Source organism: Scyliorhinus torazame, chromosome 7 (assembly GCF_047496885.1).
Source record: "Scyliorhinus torazame isolate Kashiwa2021f chromosome 7, sScyTor2.1, whole genome shotgun sequence".
In the NCBI taxonomy this organism is placed as follows: Eukaryota; Metazoa; Chordata; class Chondrichthyes; order Carcharhiniformes; family Scyliorhinidae; genus Scyliorhinus; species Scyliorhinus torazame.
Window position 1 is genome coordinate 281311022 of NC_092713.1, and position 18884 is coordinate 281329905.

Here is an 18884-nt window from a genome sequence, read left to right on the forward strand (position 1 = left end):
ACAGCGTTAAAATTGGGCCTAATATATCCAAAGCCCTTTATCAACTATATTTCCTGTAAGCTGTGCTGTATTACAATGTGTGAATTAATTGTTTACAATCTTATTTTTCTCATTACAACCATATGTCATAAGCTATTGCTCCAGTATCACACAACTACCTTTCTCCATTAAGTACGGCCTTTTCGTTCAGGCATAGGCAACGTTTTCATCAGGATGTTGAATAAATAGAAGATGTTGCATTGAAACCACCATTTCCTTCACTGAAATGTGGCCAAATAATGTGGGCTGAGGAATTAATCAATTCACAGCCATACCCAGCATGACCGGCCTGACTCGATTCGGTGAAAACAATGCTCAAGAAGCACTTCCCAGACTCCAATGAATCAAATATTGGATGATTTACACAACAGGATTGTCTCAGTTTCAGGAAATGTTCTGATTCAAATGGAGCATAATATTGGGTCTTTCAGATGAGGAGTTAAGATGTCTGCCCTCCAGAGTCAAAATGACTGGCACTTCCTCCCTGACAGGTTTTCCTTCCGGGCCTACACCACATGGACTGCAACAGTTCAAGAAAATGGCTTAGCACCACCTTCTCAAGGACAATTAGTGATGGGCAATAAATATGGGTCAGTGATGCCCACATCCCATGAATTTTTAAAAAGAAGGTGGACAAAATTGATTCTGTACTTCCCTTTTGAAGAACAGAAAAGGAGATGTCACCAGTGTCCTGGCCAATTAATCAACATCCCGAAAAGAGATGCAAAAACAAAATGCTGCAGATGCTAGAATCTTAAATAAATAAAACATGCTGGAAATGCTCACCAGATCCATCAGTATCTGTGGAGAGAGAAACCGAGTTAATGGGCGCAATCTATCGACCTCACCGCGCCCGACTCTGGGTGCAATGAAGCCGGTAAATCTCACCAGAGGCCCCTTGCGAGATGTAACAGCATTCTCACGAGGCATTGCGATCTGGATCCTGCCCATTGAGGTTGGGACCCAGATTTGCATATTCGAGTGAGCAGTTAGTCCCAGTTGGATATGTCTATGCTGGACCTACCCAGCACCCGGGACCCAACGGCCTCACCTTGAAGTCGCCGAGCGGGCGCTGTTTAGCACTGGTTTCCACAAACGTGGACCAGGCACATTGGCACTTGGGGGGGGGGGGAGGTGGGGGGGGGGGGGGGGGGGGGGGTTGGTGGTGGCGTCTCCCAGGCAATCAGGGGTCCCTGGATGGTCGAACTCTGGAAAGGATGGGACCCAGGCTCCCCTGATGCCACCTGGGCACTGGCACTGCCAGCCTGGCACCATGGCAATTCCACCTGGGTGCCACCCTGGTACTGCTAAGGTGCCCATGTGGTGTTGCCAGGCTGGCATGAGCAGTGCCAAGGTGCCCAGGTGGCATCATGCCTGTGCCAGATTCAGGCCTGGGGTTGCCCTGCCCTCATGATCTGGGGTGTGGGTAGCTCGATGTCTCCCTTATTGGTGAGTTAGGGCATGTTGGGCGGGTCTAGGGGCCAAGGTGGGGGGGTGGGGATTTACTGGCGCCCCGATCTCTTACTGCACCGGTGAGCGATGCTCGTTAGTGCGGCCTCGGAGGGGCATTCCTCACCGAGGCCTAGAAATGAAGCAGAGTCCCGTTTAATAGCAGGGTCATTCTTGGTGCTGCCAGATCCTGGAAACGCCCGGCTAAACGTGCTCGACACGGGGCTCGGTTTCATTGCCGTTAAATCACACCCAATGTTTCAGGTCGTGACTGTTCATCAGAATTGGGAAAAGTTAGGAAAGTAATGGGTTTTGAAGAGGTGAAATGGGGAGGGTGGAAAAATACAAAAGGAAAGAGCTGTGATGGGGCGGAAGATGGGAGACATTGGGTGGACATTTCTGGCTTTACCCCCTGGCAGGATCTTCCAGTCCTGCAGAAGGTGAGCTGGAGGCGAATTCCCCGGTAGTACGATGGGTGAACCTCGCAAAACGCTGTAGACCTCGGCTGGACTGAAATATCCCGCCAGCGACCAATGGTGAGCCGCCTCCACTGCCAGGAAACACACCATGGTGGGTCCAGGACTTATTACCCATTAAATGACAAGGAGCAGGATTTTCCAATCCCTCCGTGGTGTGTCTTGCAGTGATGGAGGGTAATTGCCATTGGCCAGTGGTGGGATCTTTCGGTCCCGCTGCTGTCAGTGGGTTTTCCCATTGTTTACACTCTCTGTCGCCTGGTTTCACTGCCAGGGAACGTGCGGCAGGGTGTTGCTGTGGACAGGAATAGACGATTCCACCGGCCGGCATGGCCGAAAATCTCAGCCAAAGAGTTAGTGAGAAAACCTAAAGGGGGTAGGAATGAGATAAGTTTAAAAAAAGGAAACGATAGATCCAAGGAGGAGTGAGTGACAGAATAGTGAGCGGCTGTAACCAAAATGAGGAAAAACAAGGTTAAGATCAAAACCTCAAAAGCAAGTGAGAGAAAATGGCAGGGGGGGGGGGGGGGGGGGGGGTGAGAGGTTCATAGTCTGAAATTGTTAACTTCTGTGTTGAATCCAGAATGCTGCAAAGCGCCTATAATCAAAAGGTGTGTTGCTGTACGGCAGCACGGTAGCATTGTGGATAACACAATTGCTTCACAGCGCCAGGGTCCCAGGTTCGATTCCCGGCTTGGGTCACTGTCTGTGCGGAGTCTGCACGTTCTCCCAGTGTGTGCGTGGGTTTCCTCCGGATGCTCCGGTTTCCTCCCACAGTCCAAAGATGTGCGGGTTAGGTGGATTGGCCATGCTAAATTGCCCATAGTGTCCAAAATTGCCCTTAGTGTTGGGTGGGGTTACTGGGTTATGGGGATAGGGTGGAGGTGTGGACCTTGGGTAGGGTGCTCTTTCCAAGAGCCGGTGCAGATGTGATGGGCCGAATGGCCTCCTTCTGCACTGTAAATTCTATGATTCTATGTTCCTGGAGCTTACATTGTGCTTCACTGGAACACAGCATTAAGCTGAGGACAGAGATGTCGGCTTGAGAGCAAGGTGATCGATTAAAATAAAAAGCCACTTAAAGCCCGGGGTCATACTTGCACATAGAGCAAAGCTATTTTGCAAAATGGTCACCCAGTCTGGGTTTGGTGATCCCAATGTAGAGGAGACTGACTGCATTGTCAGCAGCAAATACAGTAACTAAATTGGAAGAAGTGCACATAAATCACTGCTTCAGCTGGAATGAGTAATTGGGGCCTTAGACCGTGAGGAGCGAGGACATGAAAGGGAAGTTTTACACCTCCTGCACTTACATGGAAAGGAAATGCGAAGGGGACAGGGTGTTGGGGGTGAGAGAAGAGTGGACCAGTGTGTGGTGAATGGAATGGTCCTTTTAGAATACTGATAGGGGAGGGAGGGAGGGAAGAATGTTTTTGGTGGTGGCATCAGGCTGGAGGTGGTGGAGGTGGCAAAGGCCAATCCATTGAATATGGAGGCTGGTGCAATGTAAGGTGAGAACCCTATGGAGGTTCTGGGATGGAGGGGAAAATGATGAGAGTAGGAGTGAGGGAAATGGATTAAACACTATTGAGGCTCCTGTAAACCACATTGCAGAGTGGGAATCCCTGGCTAAAGGAAAAGGAGTTCAGATCAGAAGCATTGCTTTGGAAGGTCGAGTCATCAGAACAGATGAGAAGGAGAAACTGGGAGAATGGAATGGGATCCTTGCAGGTTGCAGGGTGTGAGGATGTGCAGTTGAGGTAGTTGTGGGAACTTTGGGCTAATGTGAATATTTGTTGTTGGCCTATCACCAGAAATGGAGACAGAAGTGGAAGAAAGGAAATGAAGAGTTATAAATGGACCATGGGAAGGTGAGGGAAAAGTGGAAATTGGAAGCAAAGTTGATTAATTTTACAGTTCAGGGCAAGAGGAGGAAACAGCACTGATGCAGTCATCAATGTACTTGGAAAGGGGCGGCACGGTGACGCAGTGGTTAGCACTCCTCCCTCAAACTGCTGAGGACCCAGGTTCGATCCCGGCCCCGGGTCACTGTCCGTGTGGAGTTTGCACATTCTCCCCCTGTTTGTGTGGGTCTCATCCCCACACAGGTAGTTGGATTGGCCACGCTAAATTACCCCTTAATTGAGCAAAAAAAAGAATTGGGTACTCTAAATTATTTTTTAAAAAATCAATGTGCAAGGAAAGAAATTGAGTAGGGGAGGTTGAGTCGGACTGGAACATAAAATGTGCCATATTCCTGACAGAAAGACATAGCTTGGATCCATGCAGGTTTCCATAGCAACACCTTTTATTTGGAGTCAGCGAGATGAGTTAAAAGATAAATTGTTCACTGAGAGAACAACTTTGGCCAGGCAGAAGAGGGTGCTTCTAGATGGAAACTGGTTGGATTTCTATTCAAGGGAGATGTGGAGAGCCCTCAGTCAGTTCTGGAGGGTGATGGAGGTGTAGAGGGAGATGTGGAGAGCCCTCGGACCGTTCTGGAGGGTATGGAGGTGTAGTGCCAGGAATAATTGTACTGCCACAATTAATGTCAGGAAATCGGAAGCTGTTCGAGTCACAGAGGTTTACAGCACAGAAAGATGTCCCTTCAGCCCATCTCATCTGTGCCAGCCATCAAACACCTAGGGGTGGCACTTCTGCCTCACAGTGCCAGGAACTCAGGTTCAATTCCGGCCTTGGGTAACTCTGTGTGGGTTTCCTCCGGTGCTCCGGTTTCCTCCCACAGTCCAAAGATGTGCAATTAGGTGGCTTGGTCAAGCCAAAATTGCCCCTTACTGTCCAAAGATGTGATTAGGTGGGACTATGAGGTTACGGTGATCGGGCGGGGGATAGGGCCTAGGCAGGATGCTCTTTCAGAGAGTCAGTGCAGACTCGATGGGCCAAATGATCTTCTCCTGCACAGTAGGAATTCTATGATTCTATTCGAATCCTATTTTGCAGCATTTGGTTCATAGTCTTGTATGCTATGGTGTTTCAAGTGCTTATCTAATGCTTAAAGTTCTGAGGTACCTCTACCACCCTTTCCGGCATTGAGTTCCAGATTCCCACTAACCTCTGGGTGAAAAAAGTTTCCCTGAAATCCTCTCTAAATCTCCTGCCCCTTACTTTAAGCCTATGCCCCCTGGCTATTAACCCCTCTACGGAGGGAAAAGTTTCTTCCTACCTACCCTATATATTTCGCTCATAATTGTGTACACCTCAATCAGCTCCCCCCTCAACCTTCGCTGCTCTAAGGAAAATGAACCTAGCGTATCCAGCCTCTCTTCATAGTTGAAACGCTCCAGCCCAGGCAACATCCTAGAGAATCTCCTCTGCACCTGTCTAGTGCAATCACATCCTTGCTATAGTGCGGCGTCCATAACTGCACCAAGTACTCTAGCTGTGGCCTAACAAGCATTTTATACAGCTCCATCATAAACTTCCTGCTCTTATATTCTGTGCCTCAGCTAATAAAGGCAAATATCCCATATGCCTTCTTAACCACATTATTCTACCTATCCTGCTGCCTTCAGGCATCTTTGGACATGCACTGTAAATTCTATGATCTATGCAACTCAAGGTCACACTGGCCCTCTGACTTCCCAGCATCCTGCCATTTATTATATATCCCCTTGCCTTGTTGGTACACCCAAAATGCATCATCTCACACTTTTCAGGGTTAAATTCCTTTGTCAGCGTTCTACCCATCTGACCAGCCCATCTATATCGTCCTATAATCTAACGCTTTCCTCCTCGCCATTTACCACACCAGTGACAGAGGGGATCAGAAGAGTTATGGATTTAGGTGGGGACAAGATGTGACAAGTGGGGAAAAAATAGTCATGTTAGGATGAATCTTGATCAGTGGGATAAAGGACTGAAATGATAGGTCTACCAAGGTAAGTATATATGTGGATCGTGCAGAGGAGGTAGAAACGAGTTGTTCAGGGTTGGGGGACTATGAGGTGTCAATCTGTGGAAGGAAGATCTCCAGAGGAGATGAGGTCAGTGGTTGACCTGGAACAATGGCTTGATGCTCGGCGATGGAGTGATAGTTCAGGGGAGGTAGGGGCAAGTGTCGAAGAGATGGCATTCAGCATCTAATAGATACACCAAACAACAACAGCACCGCCCTTGTTAACAGGTTTCATTACAGTGTTGGCCTGAGAGAATAAAGCGCAGCATGTTCAGAGGAAAACAGGTTAGAGTGAGTGAGGGAAGCAGAGAAAATGAGATGGCCGATGGCGCACTAGCAGTTCTCAATGACAAGGTCAAGAGAGAATAAGAGGCCAGTTAGAGGGGTCTGCTGAGTTGTGAGGGTGGTAGGGCCGGGTGGGGTTACCCTTTTCTAAAGAGGTGGGCACCGAGGTGAAAGCGCTGGAAGAAGAACTCCGTGTCAGGCAAAACATAAAATTTAGTGAGGTGGGGGCATGAGGTGAAGGTGGGAAGGCACTGCCAGCCTGGCAGCTTGTCACTGCCACCCAGGCACCCTGCTGGCAGTGTCAAGGTGCCTTGGTGACAGGTTGCCTATGCCAGGGATTGGGACCTGCGGTGCCTTGCCCTTAAGTGGTGGGGTGAGAGGGCAGCACGGTGGTGCTGTGGTTAGCACTGCTGCCTCACACGCCGAGATCCCAGGTTCGATCCAGGCTCTGGGTCACTGTCCGTGTGGAGTTTGCACATTCTCCCCGTGTTTGCATGGGTTTCGCACCCACAACCCAAAGATGTGCAAGCTAGGTGGATTGGCCATGCTAAATTGCCCTTAATTGGAAAAAATTAATAGGGCACTCTAAATTTATTTTTTCAAAAGTGGTGCGGTGAGGGGTGCTTGAGGGCCCCCTAAGGTAAGTTGGGTGCAGTGGGAGGGCCCGGAGGCTGCAATGGAGGAGGGGGGGGGGCTGTCGACAGATTGGAGTGGCATTTACAAATTGTGCCCCAATCAGCAAATACTCTTCCTGCTGAGCTCGTCAGTACAGGAAATTAGTTAAGTGCAGCTTCGGCAGAGCGTTCCTCATTGAGGCCAAAAAAAGGCAAAGTCCTGTTAAATAGCGCCTTCGTGGGGAAAACTGACTTGCAGTGGTTTAACCTGAGGATCATCACGTCTCAGGTGAGGGGCAAGGCTGAGAAGGCAGGGCCTATATGAATAATCCCAGCCGGTACTGGAATTGAACCCACGCTGCTGGCCTTGTTCTGCATCACAAACCAGCTATCTAGCCCACTGAGCTAAACCGGCCCCTGTGGGTTACTCTGACCTGCCTATGAAGGTTGGCGGTTGATGTTTACTCTGCCACACTAGTTGTGGCAAACCCCCTCATTGGCAGGTTGGTTTATTCATCAATTGCTGGTACTCCAGACTCAAAATGTTAGCTCCCTTCTCTCTCCACAGATGCTGTCAGTCCTGCTGAGACTGTCCAGTATTTTCTGTTTTTCAGTCAAAAGGGAAGTTAGATCCAAAGGAAGAGGCGTGTTGCAGTTCATAGCGACTTACAGTTCTAATTTCTAAAGGGTGGTTGCGTAAAGGTTTATCTTGTGGAGATCAGGCTCAAAGCAACTGGGTTCTCAGTAGCTAGCTGACTCTGGATGGGGGGCTTTTTATCTGGCAGCAGTCTCTAGCAAGGCTGGCTGTTCCACAAGCTGGCAGGCCTCAACCTGTACTAGAGTGATTGCAATACTGGCTCCAGACAGACAAATATTCAGCCAAGTCCTCTTGCAGACTAATTGTTGTTTCTACATGGTAGCTTAAATGTGCACATGATTCTTGAATACAAAGCTGATTTTAGCTATATCGCACGGTAGCACAGTGGTTAGCACTGTTGCTTCACAGCACCAGGGTCCCAGGTTCGATTCCTGGCTTGGGTCACTGTCTGTGTGGAATCTGCATGTTCTCCCCGTGTCTGCGTGGGTTTCCCCCGGGTGCTCCGGTTTCCTCCCACAAGTCCCGCAAGACGTGCTTGTTAGGTGAATTGGACGTTCTGAATTCTCCCTCTGTGTACCCGAACAGGTGTCGGAATGTGGCGACCAGGGGATTTTCACAGTAACTTCATTGCAGTGTTAATGTAAGCCTACTTGTGACAATCAAGATTATTTTATATTATTATTAGAACAGCAAGCCTCTTAATCAATAACTAACAGATGCTGGATTCTCCATTCTGGAGACTATGTGCTCCCGCTGGAATAGAATCGCTGCTGATCTCCACTGGTGCCAGGAGCGACGTCCAGGAGTGATTCCCCCTCCTATTCCAAGCAGATTTATGCATATGGTGCGGTGGGGGTCTGTGGAGGGGGGGGTCCTTGGATTTTGTCAGAATCCTAGTATCAGGCTGCCATTGAGTGGCCGACCTGATAGCGAGGTCCAACGGCTGGTCCCTTCCTCCCCCAATGCAAATCCTGCGCACACCCCTCCCCACTGACAATTAGGGGCATCTCCCCCACCCCCACCACACCTGGGGATAATGGCTCACCCCCCACCACAGTATGCACGCATGAGGGTGACCTGACACCCCACCCCCACCAACTCCTCCCACCCATCAGACCCCCCAACAGAGACCCCTGCTGAGTGCTTTGACTTCCTCTTTTTCACAGAAAGAAGCACTTAGCTGCCTTTGATGTGGTGATTTGCTGTCAATCATAGCTAGAGTGTTTATAAACATTGGGGTAAGTGTCAAAACAGGACAATGGAGATGCATTCAAGCATGAAGGGAAAGATCAATAAACAATCTACCAAGCAGCTGTCTCTGGAGTAATGTATTGCTGTATGAAATTGATTGAAAAATTTGCATGTCAAGGGCTGGGGTTGGCGGGGATTTGGTGGGGGGGGTCTCAATTTGACATCTCTGTTGGAGAGGTCTGATAGGGGCTGGAGGGGGGTATTGGGTCGGGGGGCAGAATTTGCATTGTGGGGGCCTTCCAATGGACTTTGGGGGCACCTCCATTATACACTGATCACCTTTACCCTCCGCGGGTGCACCCCGTCAGGACCATGCTTGAAAATACCTGCACCTATCTATACCCACTTGAATCCATGCTGAGAGGCTTGGAGCATCATAGGGGCCTGGAGAATCAAGCTTCCAACCCGTTAATCGGATACAAATGGCATGGAGGGTGCAACTTGTTGGTGGTCCACACGGAGCCGGAGCTTCGGTATAGGATCGGCGCCTGGCACCAATCCCGTTGTTCGCCCAATGCTCGATTCTCCACTGTATTAGGAACCCCACTACCAGCAGCGGAGAATCTACTCCCACATATTTGAGACATTCTGGGCGGGAGTCTCTGGTCGGCAATGACGAAATCGCGTTCGGCGATCGGCCGGAGAATCCCCATTCACGACCGAATCGGGGGTGGCGCCACTTTTGCAATGCTCAGCCACCTCCAAAGTGGCGTACCGACGGTCTCAGGACATTGCCTAAGGCCCACCCCCCGGTGCTCCGCCCCAGACCGGCAGAGTTCCCGACGGCGCCGGTCGCATGTGGTCTGATCCGTCGGGAACTTGGCGTGGTGCTACGGACTCAGTCCAGCGCTGCCACAGTCGGGGGAGGGCCGATCCACAGGCAGGGGGGACTTTGCCAGGGGCTGGGGCACTGTTGGGGGGTGGTCCGGGGTGTGCGAGCCGGCCAAAGGGGGGGCACTATTTTGCAGGCCGGGTCCGCGAGCGGCCGGCACCATGTTGCACGGACCCGGCAATTCTCCGGCTGTATTGGCAGGTAGAGCCGGGTGCTCTACGCTGCCTTGATGCTAGCGCCCAGCCAAACGTAGGATCGGTGGCCGTCTTACTCAATTTTTTCTGTTGTAAAAAGCCACCGTTCCCACGCCGGCGTGGGAACACAGCGTCAAAATCAGAGAATCCAGCACTCTATGTCATTCATGGAGTCAAAATAAAAGATAAAATACAGCCTTTTTGAGAGAGAAAGAAATTTACCCAAACAAAACCTATTTGCTGAAATTTTCTGGCCGTTTCTGTCAGCCGGATCGTCCAGTCCTGCCGACGGTGACCTCACGCTAGGGGTTCTCCGGTGACACCGGGTGCGAACAACAGGAAAACTCGGGATCTGAAGATCCTGATGGCAAAAGGCAAGCCACCTCCACTGCCACAAAACACGTTTGGGGGGGGGGGGCATGGAAACCCACCCTTCATGTTTGCTGTCTAGGGTCCAAGTTGATAATTGTGCATTTTCTTTCTTCAGGGTGCAACTATCACTCCAAAGCAACGTGAAAATGTGGTTCTGTGGCTCAGGGACTTATGCTCAAAGTTTGGTTATTACCCGGAGACATTCTTTCTCGCCGTTAGTATTCTTGACCGACTCTTAGCCACTGTCAAGGTAAGATTCATTTACCTAACATTTAAACATTTAGTTTTACAGATTGCTTTCTTTCTTGATTTAAAAAGAATACATTTAGAGTACTCATTTTTTTTTCCACTTTGGGGCAATTTAGTGTGGCCAATCCACCTATTCTGCACATCTTTGGGTTGTGGGGCTGAGACCCACTCAGACACTGGGAGAATGTACAAAACTCCATTCTTTCTTGATTTAAGTCAAACCTTAATGGTTAGTGTGAAGGCAGCTACACAACTGGTCACAGCGACAGACTAAATCACAGAGGAAAACTTTAATGTAGGACAAGAATGTGAAGTATTTGTGTGTAAATTTGTTATAAGACAGTGGGTTGTTGATTTTCTGTCCATTTGCTGTTTGACAACTATTAGTTCTAGGGATAATCCTCATTGTAGACATGACCCCCCCCCCCCCCCCCCCCCCCCCCTCCCCACCACTGTTTAATGTGTTTTTGAGAAGCAATTTACTACCTGGCTACCAGGGATTATGCAGTTGCCAAGGGTAAAAGGGAAAAAAATGGAGGGTTAGATTGCTCCCTCTTCATTACACTAATGCATTTTAAAATTTCTGAACGCATTAGCAGACAGCTGGTAGGAATTTAATCTTCCTGTTGAGGAATTGTATGTATTGAAAGAGAAAGCAAGATATTCCAAGATGACAACACGGCAAAATTTGTACCGGAATATTTAAATGCCTTTAAAAAATATATATATATTTATTGAAGTTTTGTAACACAATTTTTCACCCTTACAAGCAAACCCCCCCCCCCCGCCCGTAACAAAATAGAAAGAAAACGCACATAGCAAGATATAAACATGGTAAAACGATATGTTACAGAGCTTTGTACACTGAATTCCTCCCGTCCATGCCAGTTTTCCAGATCTTTCATGTGTTCTCTTGCTCAAATACCCCCCAGGCAGACCCCCCCCCCCCCCCCCCCCCCCCCCCCCCCCCGGGTTGCTGCTGCTGCTGACCGACCTTCGTCTAACACTCCGCAAGATAGTCTAGGAACGGTTGCCACCGCCTGTAGAACCCCTGCGCAGACCCTCTCAAGGCAAACTTTATCCTCCCCAGCTTAATGAACCCAGCCATGTCATTTATCCAGGCCTCCACGCTGGGGGGCTTCGCCTCCTTCCACATTAGCAAGATCCTTCGCCGGGTTTAAATGCCTTGACAACTTGATAGTCCTTTGACAGTTCCAACAAATTTATCCACTTTTTATAGACATCCATGTCTATTTTTAACCATCCCAAATGATATCTTGCATCTCCCAAAGGGAATTTTACCTTTCCAAAAGGATACCCTACCTCTCCAAACATCTCCATCAGCTTTAGACCATCACATGACAAGTGTTAATGTGCATAAGTCAGGTTTTGGACATCCCAGTAGCCAAAATCACATCTGAATGAGGCAGCTGCACTTTAACATGTGCACATTAGAACCCACTATCATTCCCCAAAATGGTGGGGGCTGGGTTCGGGGGCGGGACTTCAGGATCCAGGCCTCCATCATCATTTTCGCAAAGACAGGAGTCTGGAAAAGGAGCCCGAGAAAGGAATACCAGCGATCTCGAGTCCAAGGACTAATCCCACCTCCCGGAAGCACCTGCCAAGTGTGCGGTCGGAGGTGCAACTTTGGGATCGGGCTCATCAGCCATGCAAGGACCCACAGAACCGATGACCAGTGACATAGAGTTTCTTAGGTGGACAATCGTACCCGTTAGCTAGTGATCACCAAAGAAGAAGTCGGGACACTTGTGAAGTTTATTTGCCAATTCTGAATGTCAGCTGGTCTAACCCCACCACTCCCCCATCACACCTGCGCCACCATCCAATTAGATCATTGCTGATCTACGTAGCACAGTGGCTAGCACTGTTGGATCACAGCACCAGGGACCCGGGTTCAATTCCCGGCTTGGATCACTGTCTGTGTCTGCGTGGGTTTCCTCCGGGCGCTCTGCTTTCCTCCCACAAGTCCTGAAAGACAAGCTTGCTAGGTGTTGATGTAAGCCTACTTGTGACACTAATAAAGTTTATTATTATTATTAGCCTATATTCCACTTTCCTGAGCCGCCCCTCCCATCCACTCTCCATTGTCTGCCATAGGGATCAGAGAGTCCAACAGGTCAGATATAAAATGGAGAGTAAAGTTTCCTCAACTCCATCCCAACAACCTCGGCCTCAGGTGAGAAACCCTACTGCTTCAGAGTGCCGTTCTGAATCTTTGGATATCTCTATCCCAGAGGTTTGTAAATATCCTGTAGTTGTGATAAAGATGGAGATTGATGGATTTTTGTTCACTGAGGAAATTTAGAGATATGGAGAACAGGCAGGAAAATCGAATTGAGGTAAATTTTATTGAATGACAGAGCAGGCTAGAAGGGACCCATGGCCTACTGCTCCTATTTAGTATGTTCTTGTTTTAACTTCGGAGTATGCCCTCCCTGAGTAAATTATTATGTTCTTGGCCCGGGTTGATTTGATTGTTCGTCAATTTTATTTCACATCACATCGGAAATTAATCAGACGTTGAGTGTCTTGGGCTTCCTGAAGATTTGAAGGTTGCAATATGAATGCAAGTTCTTTTGTTTGTTTAACAGAACAGTAAAGAGTGTAGGCTTTTGCCTTCTGAGTGCTGGCTATATTTAAACTCAGGTTCTGGAGGGGAAAGTACGACTCCTAACCTCCCAAAGAAGTACATTTCAGGCTAATGGAGAAGTGCCTGAATTCAGTGATGTAAATAGGCAGTAGAACAACATTGGAATTTAATATCAATCGCTACACTCAAAACATTGCTTTAATTGCTGGTGAATAATTGCTCTTGATTAATAATGGGATCAGGGGTTATAGGGAGAAAGCAGGAGAATGGGGATGAGAAAATATCAGCCATGATTGAATGGCGGAGCAGACTCGATGGACCGAGTGGCCTAATTCTGCTCCTATATCTTATGGTGTTATGGTCTGAATACTCTCTTTAATGTTACCAAATTCACATTTAGAATTAATCTCTTTCGTCAATTACTTTCCTGTCCATTAACAGTTTCCTTGTGTTACACTCATTAGCAAACAAAGACATTCAGTTGAAAGAGAATAATATTTGCACATGTTACCTCAACCTATCTTTAAATGTACAATTTGTTTAGGCACAACCAAAGTACCTACGCTGCATTGCCATTTCCAGCTTGTTCATCGCTGCCAAAATCAATGAGGAAGATGAGGTTTGTTTTTCTTATTGTCCTATTGCTTGTACGGATTTTGTATGCAAAAACAGGAATTATTCCAAATGATTTGATTTAAGTGACTTTGCAAGAAGTATGTATCCATTATGCATTAATCCCATGTTTCATTTGAATATAATACTTAAACAGAGGAATAATTAAACAAATATACAAATTCCTTTTTCAACTATTTAAATGTATGTTTATTTTAAATGGGTTAATGCCTTGGCTAAAATAGTGGACAGAGAAATGTTGCATGAATGTATAAGTATTCACCCATTCGTATTGTTAAACGTCAAACACACCAAACCTATTTGGAACGATACCGCCGTCATCACTGTCGCTGGGTCAAAATCCTGGAGCTCCCTCACAAATAGCACAGTGGGTGTATCTACAGCACATGGACTGCAGCAGTTCAAGAAGACAACTCACCACCACCTTCTCGAGGGCAATTAGGGATGGGCAATAAATACTGGCCTAGCCAGTGAAGCTCACATACCAATAATTCATTTTTAAAAAGTTAGTAACCTATACCAGGATATCATTCCATGGGCACTGGCCTCCCTCCAATAATTTGTGTGATGTGTTAAATATTCCTAAATGATGAATGTTGGGGTGCTGTTCAACTGTAGGCCCAGCACAGCCCAACCTGATCCTTTCCTCATCCAGGGGATACCTCATAGCAAGGCTCATTGAATAAATTAGGAATGAGAATCCTGGATAAAATTTCCCCTGGTCCTAAAGGCACTGAAGCCAATTAGTAGTTCCTCACCCTTACCTAACTAAGATCAGCTAACTGAACAAGGACAGGAGACTCCTGAGCTCTCTGGCTTGATATCGCCAAACATGGTATCAACTGACTATCAAAAGGGAATTGTGTACTTACTTGGAAAGGAAACATTTTCTCAGCTATGTGAAAGAGTATGACAAATTGGAGCTGGCACAGGCCAGATGGGCTGACTGGCCTCCTTCTGTGCTAGAAGGTCCTATGATTCTACAACTATGGAGTTATAGGCCAGTATGGTGGCGCAGTGGGTTAGTACAGATGCCTCACGGTGCCGAGGTCCCAGGTTCAATCCTGGCCCTGGGTCACAGTCCGCGTGGAGTTTGCACATTCTCCCTGTGTTTGCGTGGGTTTCGCCCCCACATCCCAAAGATGTGCAGGGTAGGTGGATTGGCCACGCTAAATTGCTCCTTAATTGGGGGAAAAAAATAATTGGTTACTCTAAATTTATTTAAAAAAACATTGAGTTATAGACCCATGGATATTCTTTAAAGAACACAAAATACCTGCACACAGTATTGAATTGTTTTGTATTAATTGGTATAACATTCCTCTTCACACTCTGCAACTGTGTTGTGTTTCTTTGCATGACACCTTTTGGTATCTTAAATAATAATGTTTTTTCTAAACCTGTGTATAGCATATACTTTAATAGGTCACAGCACTTTGTAATAAGGGAATCTTTTGCCTGTAGTTAATACTTAATTTATTTACATGTAAAATTCCTCAGATATCTGTCATCCATGTGTCTCCGAAAACAACTTTGCTCAGCTGAATATTATTCCATCACTACTTTGAAGTTGTTGACGAGTTTGCCAGTCAGGACTAGATGTTCCGGAGATTATGCTCTTGATGATTACTGTATTTGTGTTGGCTCCTGTCTCTTTGAATTATCCAAGCATATTTAAAGTTGTATAAATTTAATATGAATTGCATTCAGTATTCTATACTCAAGAATCTAAGATGTGTTATTGCTGGTCAATTGAGGGGGTATTTCTAAATTCAGATACAAAAATAAAAATTAGACATTGGCATTCTACTGTGTGGCCTCAGATTCTGACAAGTTGAACACAACAAAGAGAAGTCTCCTTTGCAGGTATAAGAGGAGAAGATTCAGATTGTGCTGTTCCCTGCATCTGCTACCAGTGTCCTTCTCAGTGGTTTGAGGAAGGGTGCTACCAAATAAATCTTGGTGAACTACTGCAATGCATCCTGCAGAGAGTATAGTCTTAATTCAGTGACGGGTGGGAGTAGATGTCAAAGGTAGTGTGGCTGCCAATCTCACCAATTGCTGGATGGTGTCGAGCTTCTTGAGTGTTGATGGAGCCGCATTCATCCAGGCAAGTGGAGAGAATTCCATCTTGTGCCTTGTAGATGGTGCACAGAATTTGGGGAGGCAGGAAATGAGTCACTCACGGAGAAAAAGAAACCACCACGGCATTTATGTGGCTGTTCCAATTGAGTTTCTGGTCAGTGGTAGACCAGTGGTTATGCCACTGAATGTCATCTGTGGGGAATGTTGATTGTCTGGCATCAGTGTGTTACTTGTCAGCCTGAGCATTGATGTTGTCCAGGACACTGTGCTGGGTGAACTTGTGCAGCAATTTGCTAAGATGATTGGCCTCCAAGAGCCACGACCAGTTTATTTTGTGGCAGATACGACTCCAGGGACTGGAGAGTTTACCCGAATCATCCATGATTTCAGTTTAACTGGGACTCCTTAGTGCCATATTTAGTCAAATGCTGACTTGATGTCCAGGGCAGTCACCCGCACCTCACCTCTGTATTTCCCTCTTAGTCCAAAGTGTGGGCAAAAGGATGTAATGAGAATTGAATCTGAGTGACAGAATCCAAAATGATCATCAGTGCACAGGTTATTGTTGAGTAAATGCCACTTGTTAGCAAATAGCTTGTGTGTGGATAGCGGTTCCTGCTAGAGACCACTGGGTTGGTGCACTGGTGGTGGTTGCAAGGCAAGCCCACCAGAGGAGAGAGAAAATAACAATCACCAAACATTGACTTTTCCATAAGTGTTTTCATCCCAATATGCTACTGGTCAAGTAGTAGCTTGACATGTTGCCATGCCAAAATAGGAGTGCCACCCTGAGACTTTCCTCCCTTTGAAGCAACATATTCCCTTCCTTTAAACAAGAACATTGGATTAAATGAAGAATCACGCAACACTGCATTTTTGACATGATTTACTGAACTTGAGAAAGTCTACAAAAATGACATTCTGTGCAGAAACGGCACAATGATTTGTTAATTATTCCACAGGTCACACTTCTGGTAAAGGACCTCGCAGCAAAGAGTGCCAGTGGCTGTTCTTCGCGTGAGGTTCTGAGGATGGAAAAAATCATACTGGATAAGCTGCAGTGGGATCTTTACACTGCCACACCTGCGGACTTTGTGAACATAGTAAGCACTTAAGAGTTTCAGATTGTGAAGTAGCATGTTTCAACTGATAGATAGATATTCAGATTGGTTCACTAGCATCAGCTTTTCATCCAAACTTTTTTTTTGACACATATACCTGCGAAGCAGACACGTTATCTACACGGATACTGGTTCCTAACAGGCCATTAGCAATAAGAATGGTTACAATTCACAGTCAGCAAGAGAGAGTCGTTGATGGTTTCAAAGCTACAGTTCATGCTGCTGTTTAAAACATTAAAGAGGCACTGTGGAGGGAGGCAGGGCGTTACTGCTTGTGCACATGCACTGGGCGATGTCAAATAGTGATAACAGACCCCAAACTAAAGTCACATTTTAAACAAAAGTTGAAAATTGGGATGTCTTCCCACTTTACTCACAACCCTAAGCCAATTTTACCCATTTCGAATGTAGCATGTTTTGAACACCGCATCAGGTCATTTTTAATGATTAGACAGAAGGTTATTAGGGTGGAACCTCCATTATCCACATTCCTATTATCCACGATAACTAATATCTGCCAACATTTTTGCAGGGCAAAATCATTACTCCATTGCGTACTTTCTTTCATTACTTGTCTTTGCAAGTAAAACTACAAAAAGTTTTTTTTTTTTTTTTTGCTTTGTGTAATTGTCTTCATTCCCACATCTGGGTTATTGCTGCGCCACACATGTCCGACCAAAATTGGAGGACTCTTAATTATCCTTCACCTGCCATTATTCATTCGGGAATCTCCTTTGTTATGGTGGATATTGGAGGTTCCAGGGTATCTTTAATTCCCAGATCGCAACAGTTTACTGTCTCAACTGTTTTTTTTTAAAAATCCTGTAGACACATCGCAGGGTCGTCTGGGAGCAAGTTGATTAGATTGGTATTACAGACACCAGGGAATGATGATTCGGGCTGTTGGTTTGCATCCAGTGGCTAACCTAAACATTATTTCCATTGTCCAGTTCCACGCCATGGTGATGTCCAGCCGGCCCCATCTCCTTGATCAGTGGCCTCAGATGAAGCCCTCTCTCCATGCTGTACTCTTGACCAGGCAGTTGCAGCATTGCATGGCTTGCCACCAGTTATTACAGTTCAGAGGCTCCACGCTCGCCTTGGCAATCATCAGCTTGGAGGTAGAGAGACTGATTCCTGATTGGTTTGTCGTTACAACTGATCTGCTAAAAAAAGCACAGGTAGGAGCAAGTCTTCTCATGAACGGTCTGCATGTTTACATTAAAATCTGTTTAGGAGACAACCAGGCAAAAATTATCTTTCTACACTATCACACTAAGCCCTGAACCATTTTAATTTTGTCTGTGATTAGCAATTCTAAACAAGCACTTTTAACCAAACGTTTTATGAGACGTTCAAACAAGCACTCAGGATACATTTGACTTGACCCTCAGTATTTGTCTTCTTAACGTAAGCGATACACTCACCGGCACAAACTAGCTGCCCCATCACTATCTCACCACATATTAGCAGGTGGACACCCTGCTCCTTGCATCGTAATGTCTCGCTACACATGACCAGGTAAACAAACGCCCTCCTTATCACCAATGCTGCTCTGTAATTCATGCCGATAAACAAACCTCTTGCTCCCCCAAGGTGCCATTAATTCTGTGCACACTGACAGGTAAAATGTGGTTTGATAGCTTGGTGTTAATATTGATGCGTAAACCACCTCCCCCAAAAGCTGTGGGAATAAGAGCTGTCTGTAGGCATCCTGGATGTAAAATCATTTCAACCTGAACCAGACTGATCTGACGAGATTGACAACCATGGGCTGAATAATATCAAGTGGGTGGATGGCTTACGCCCACCCCGTTCCCCCGTCCACTAACCCATTTGCAAAGCCGGCATTGAGCCATAAAGTGAGATGGGCGGCTAAACAAGACTCTAGTGGGACTTCCGCCCCTCACTGGGGAGGACATCCCGCTCTCTTGAGCTGCTGGAAAATCTGATTGGCTGGCAGCTCCATCAGCCTCGACAGTGCAAAGAGCGTGTCATTGGCCGCTGCCAGGACTGCAAGAGAAGAAGGAAGGAGGTCCGTGGATCCCTGAAGCAGTTATGTAAGGTCTCTTGGGCAGGGTTCGTTTGGCGAGGTCATAGTGGGGGGGTAGAGTCAGGGGGTCTGAGAGGGGCTGAATATAAGGCTGCAGGCAGAT

At 46.9% G+C, this 18884-nt stretch overlaps 1 protein-coding gene across 1 annotated transcript in view; it reads left to right on the forward strand.

Moving 5' to 3' along the window:
* Window positions 1-18884, forward strand: part of LOC140427069 (cyclin-I-like) — a 61994-nt gene that overhangs the window by 34732 nt on the left and 8378 nt on the right. Inside the window, exons 3-6 of the mRNA XM_072512546.1 lie at window positions 10142-10276; window positions 13434-13508; window positions 16570-16710; window positions 17679-17909. Coding sequence (XP_072368647.1) covers window positions 10142-10276; window positions 13434-13508; window positions 16570-16710; window positions 17679-17909 — 582 coding nt within the window. The remainder of the gene's footprint in view (window positions 1-10141; window positions 10277-13433; window positions 13509-16569; window positions 16711-17678; window positions 17910-18884) is intronic.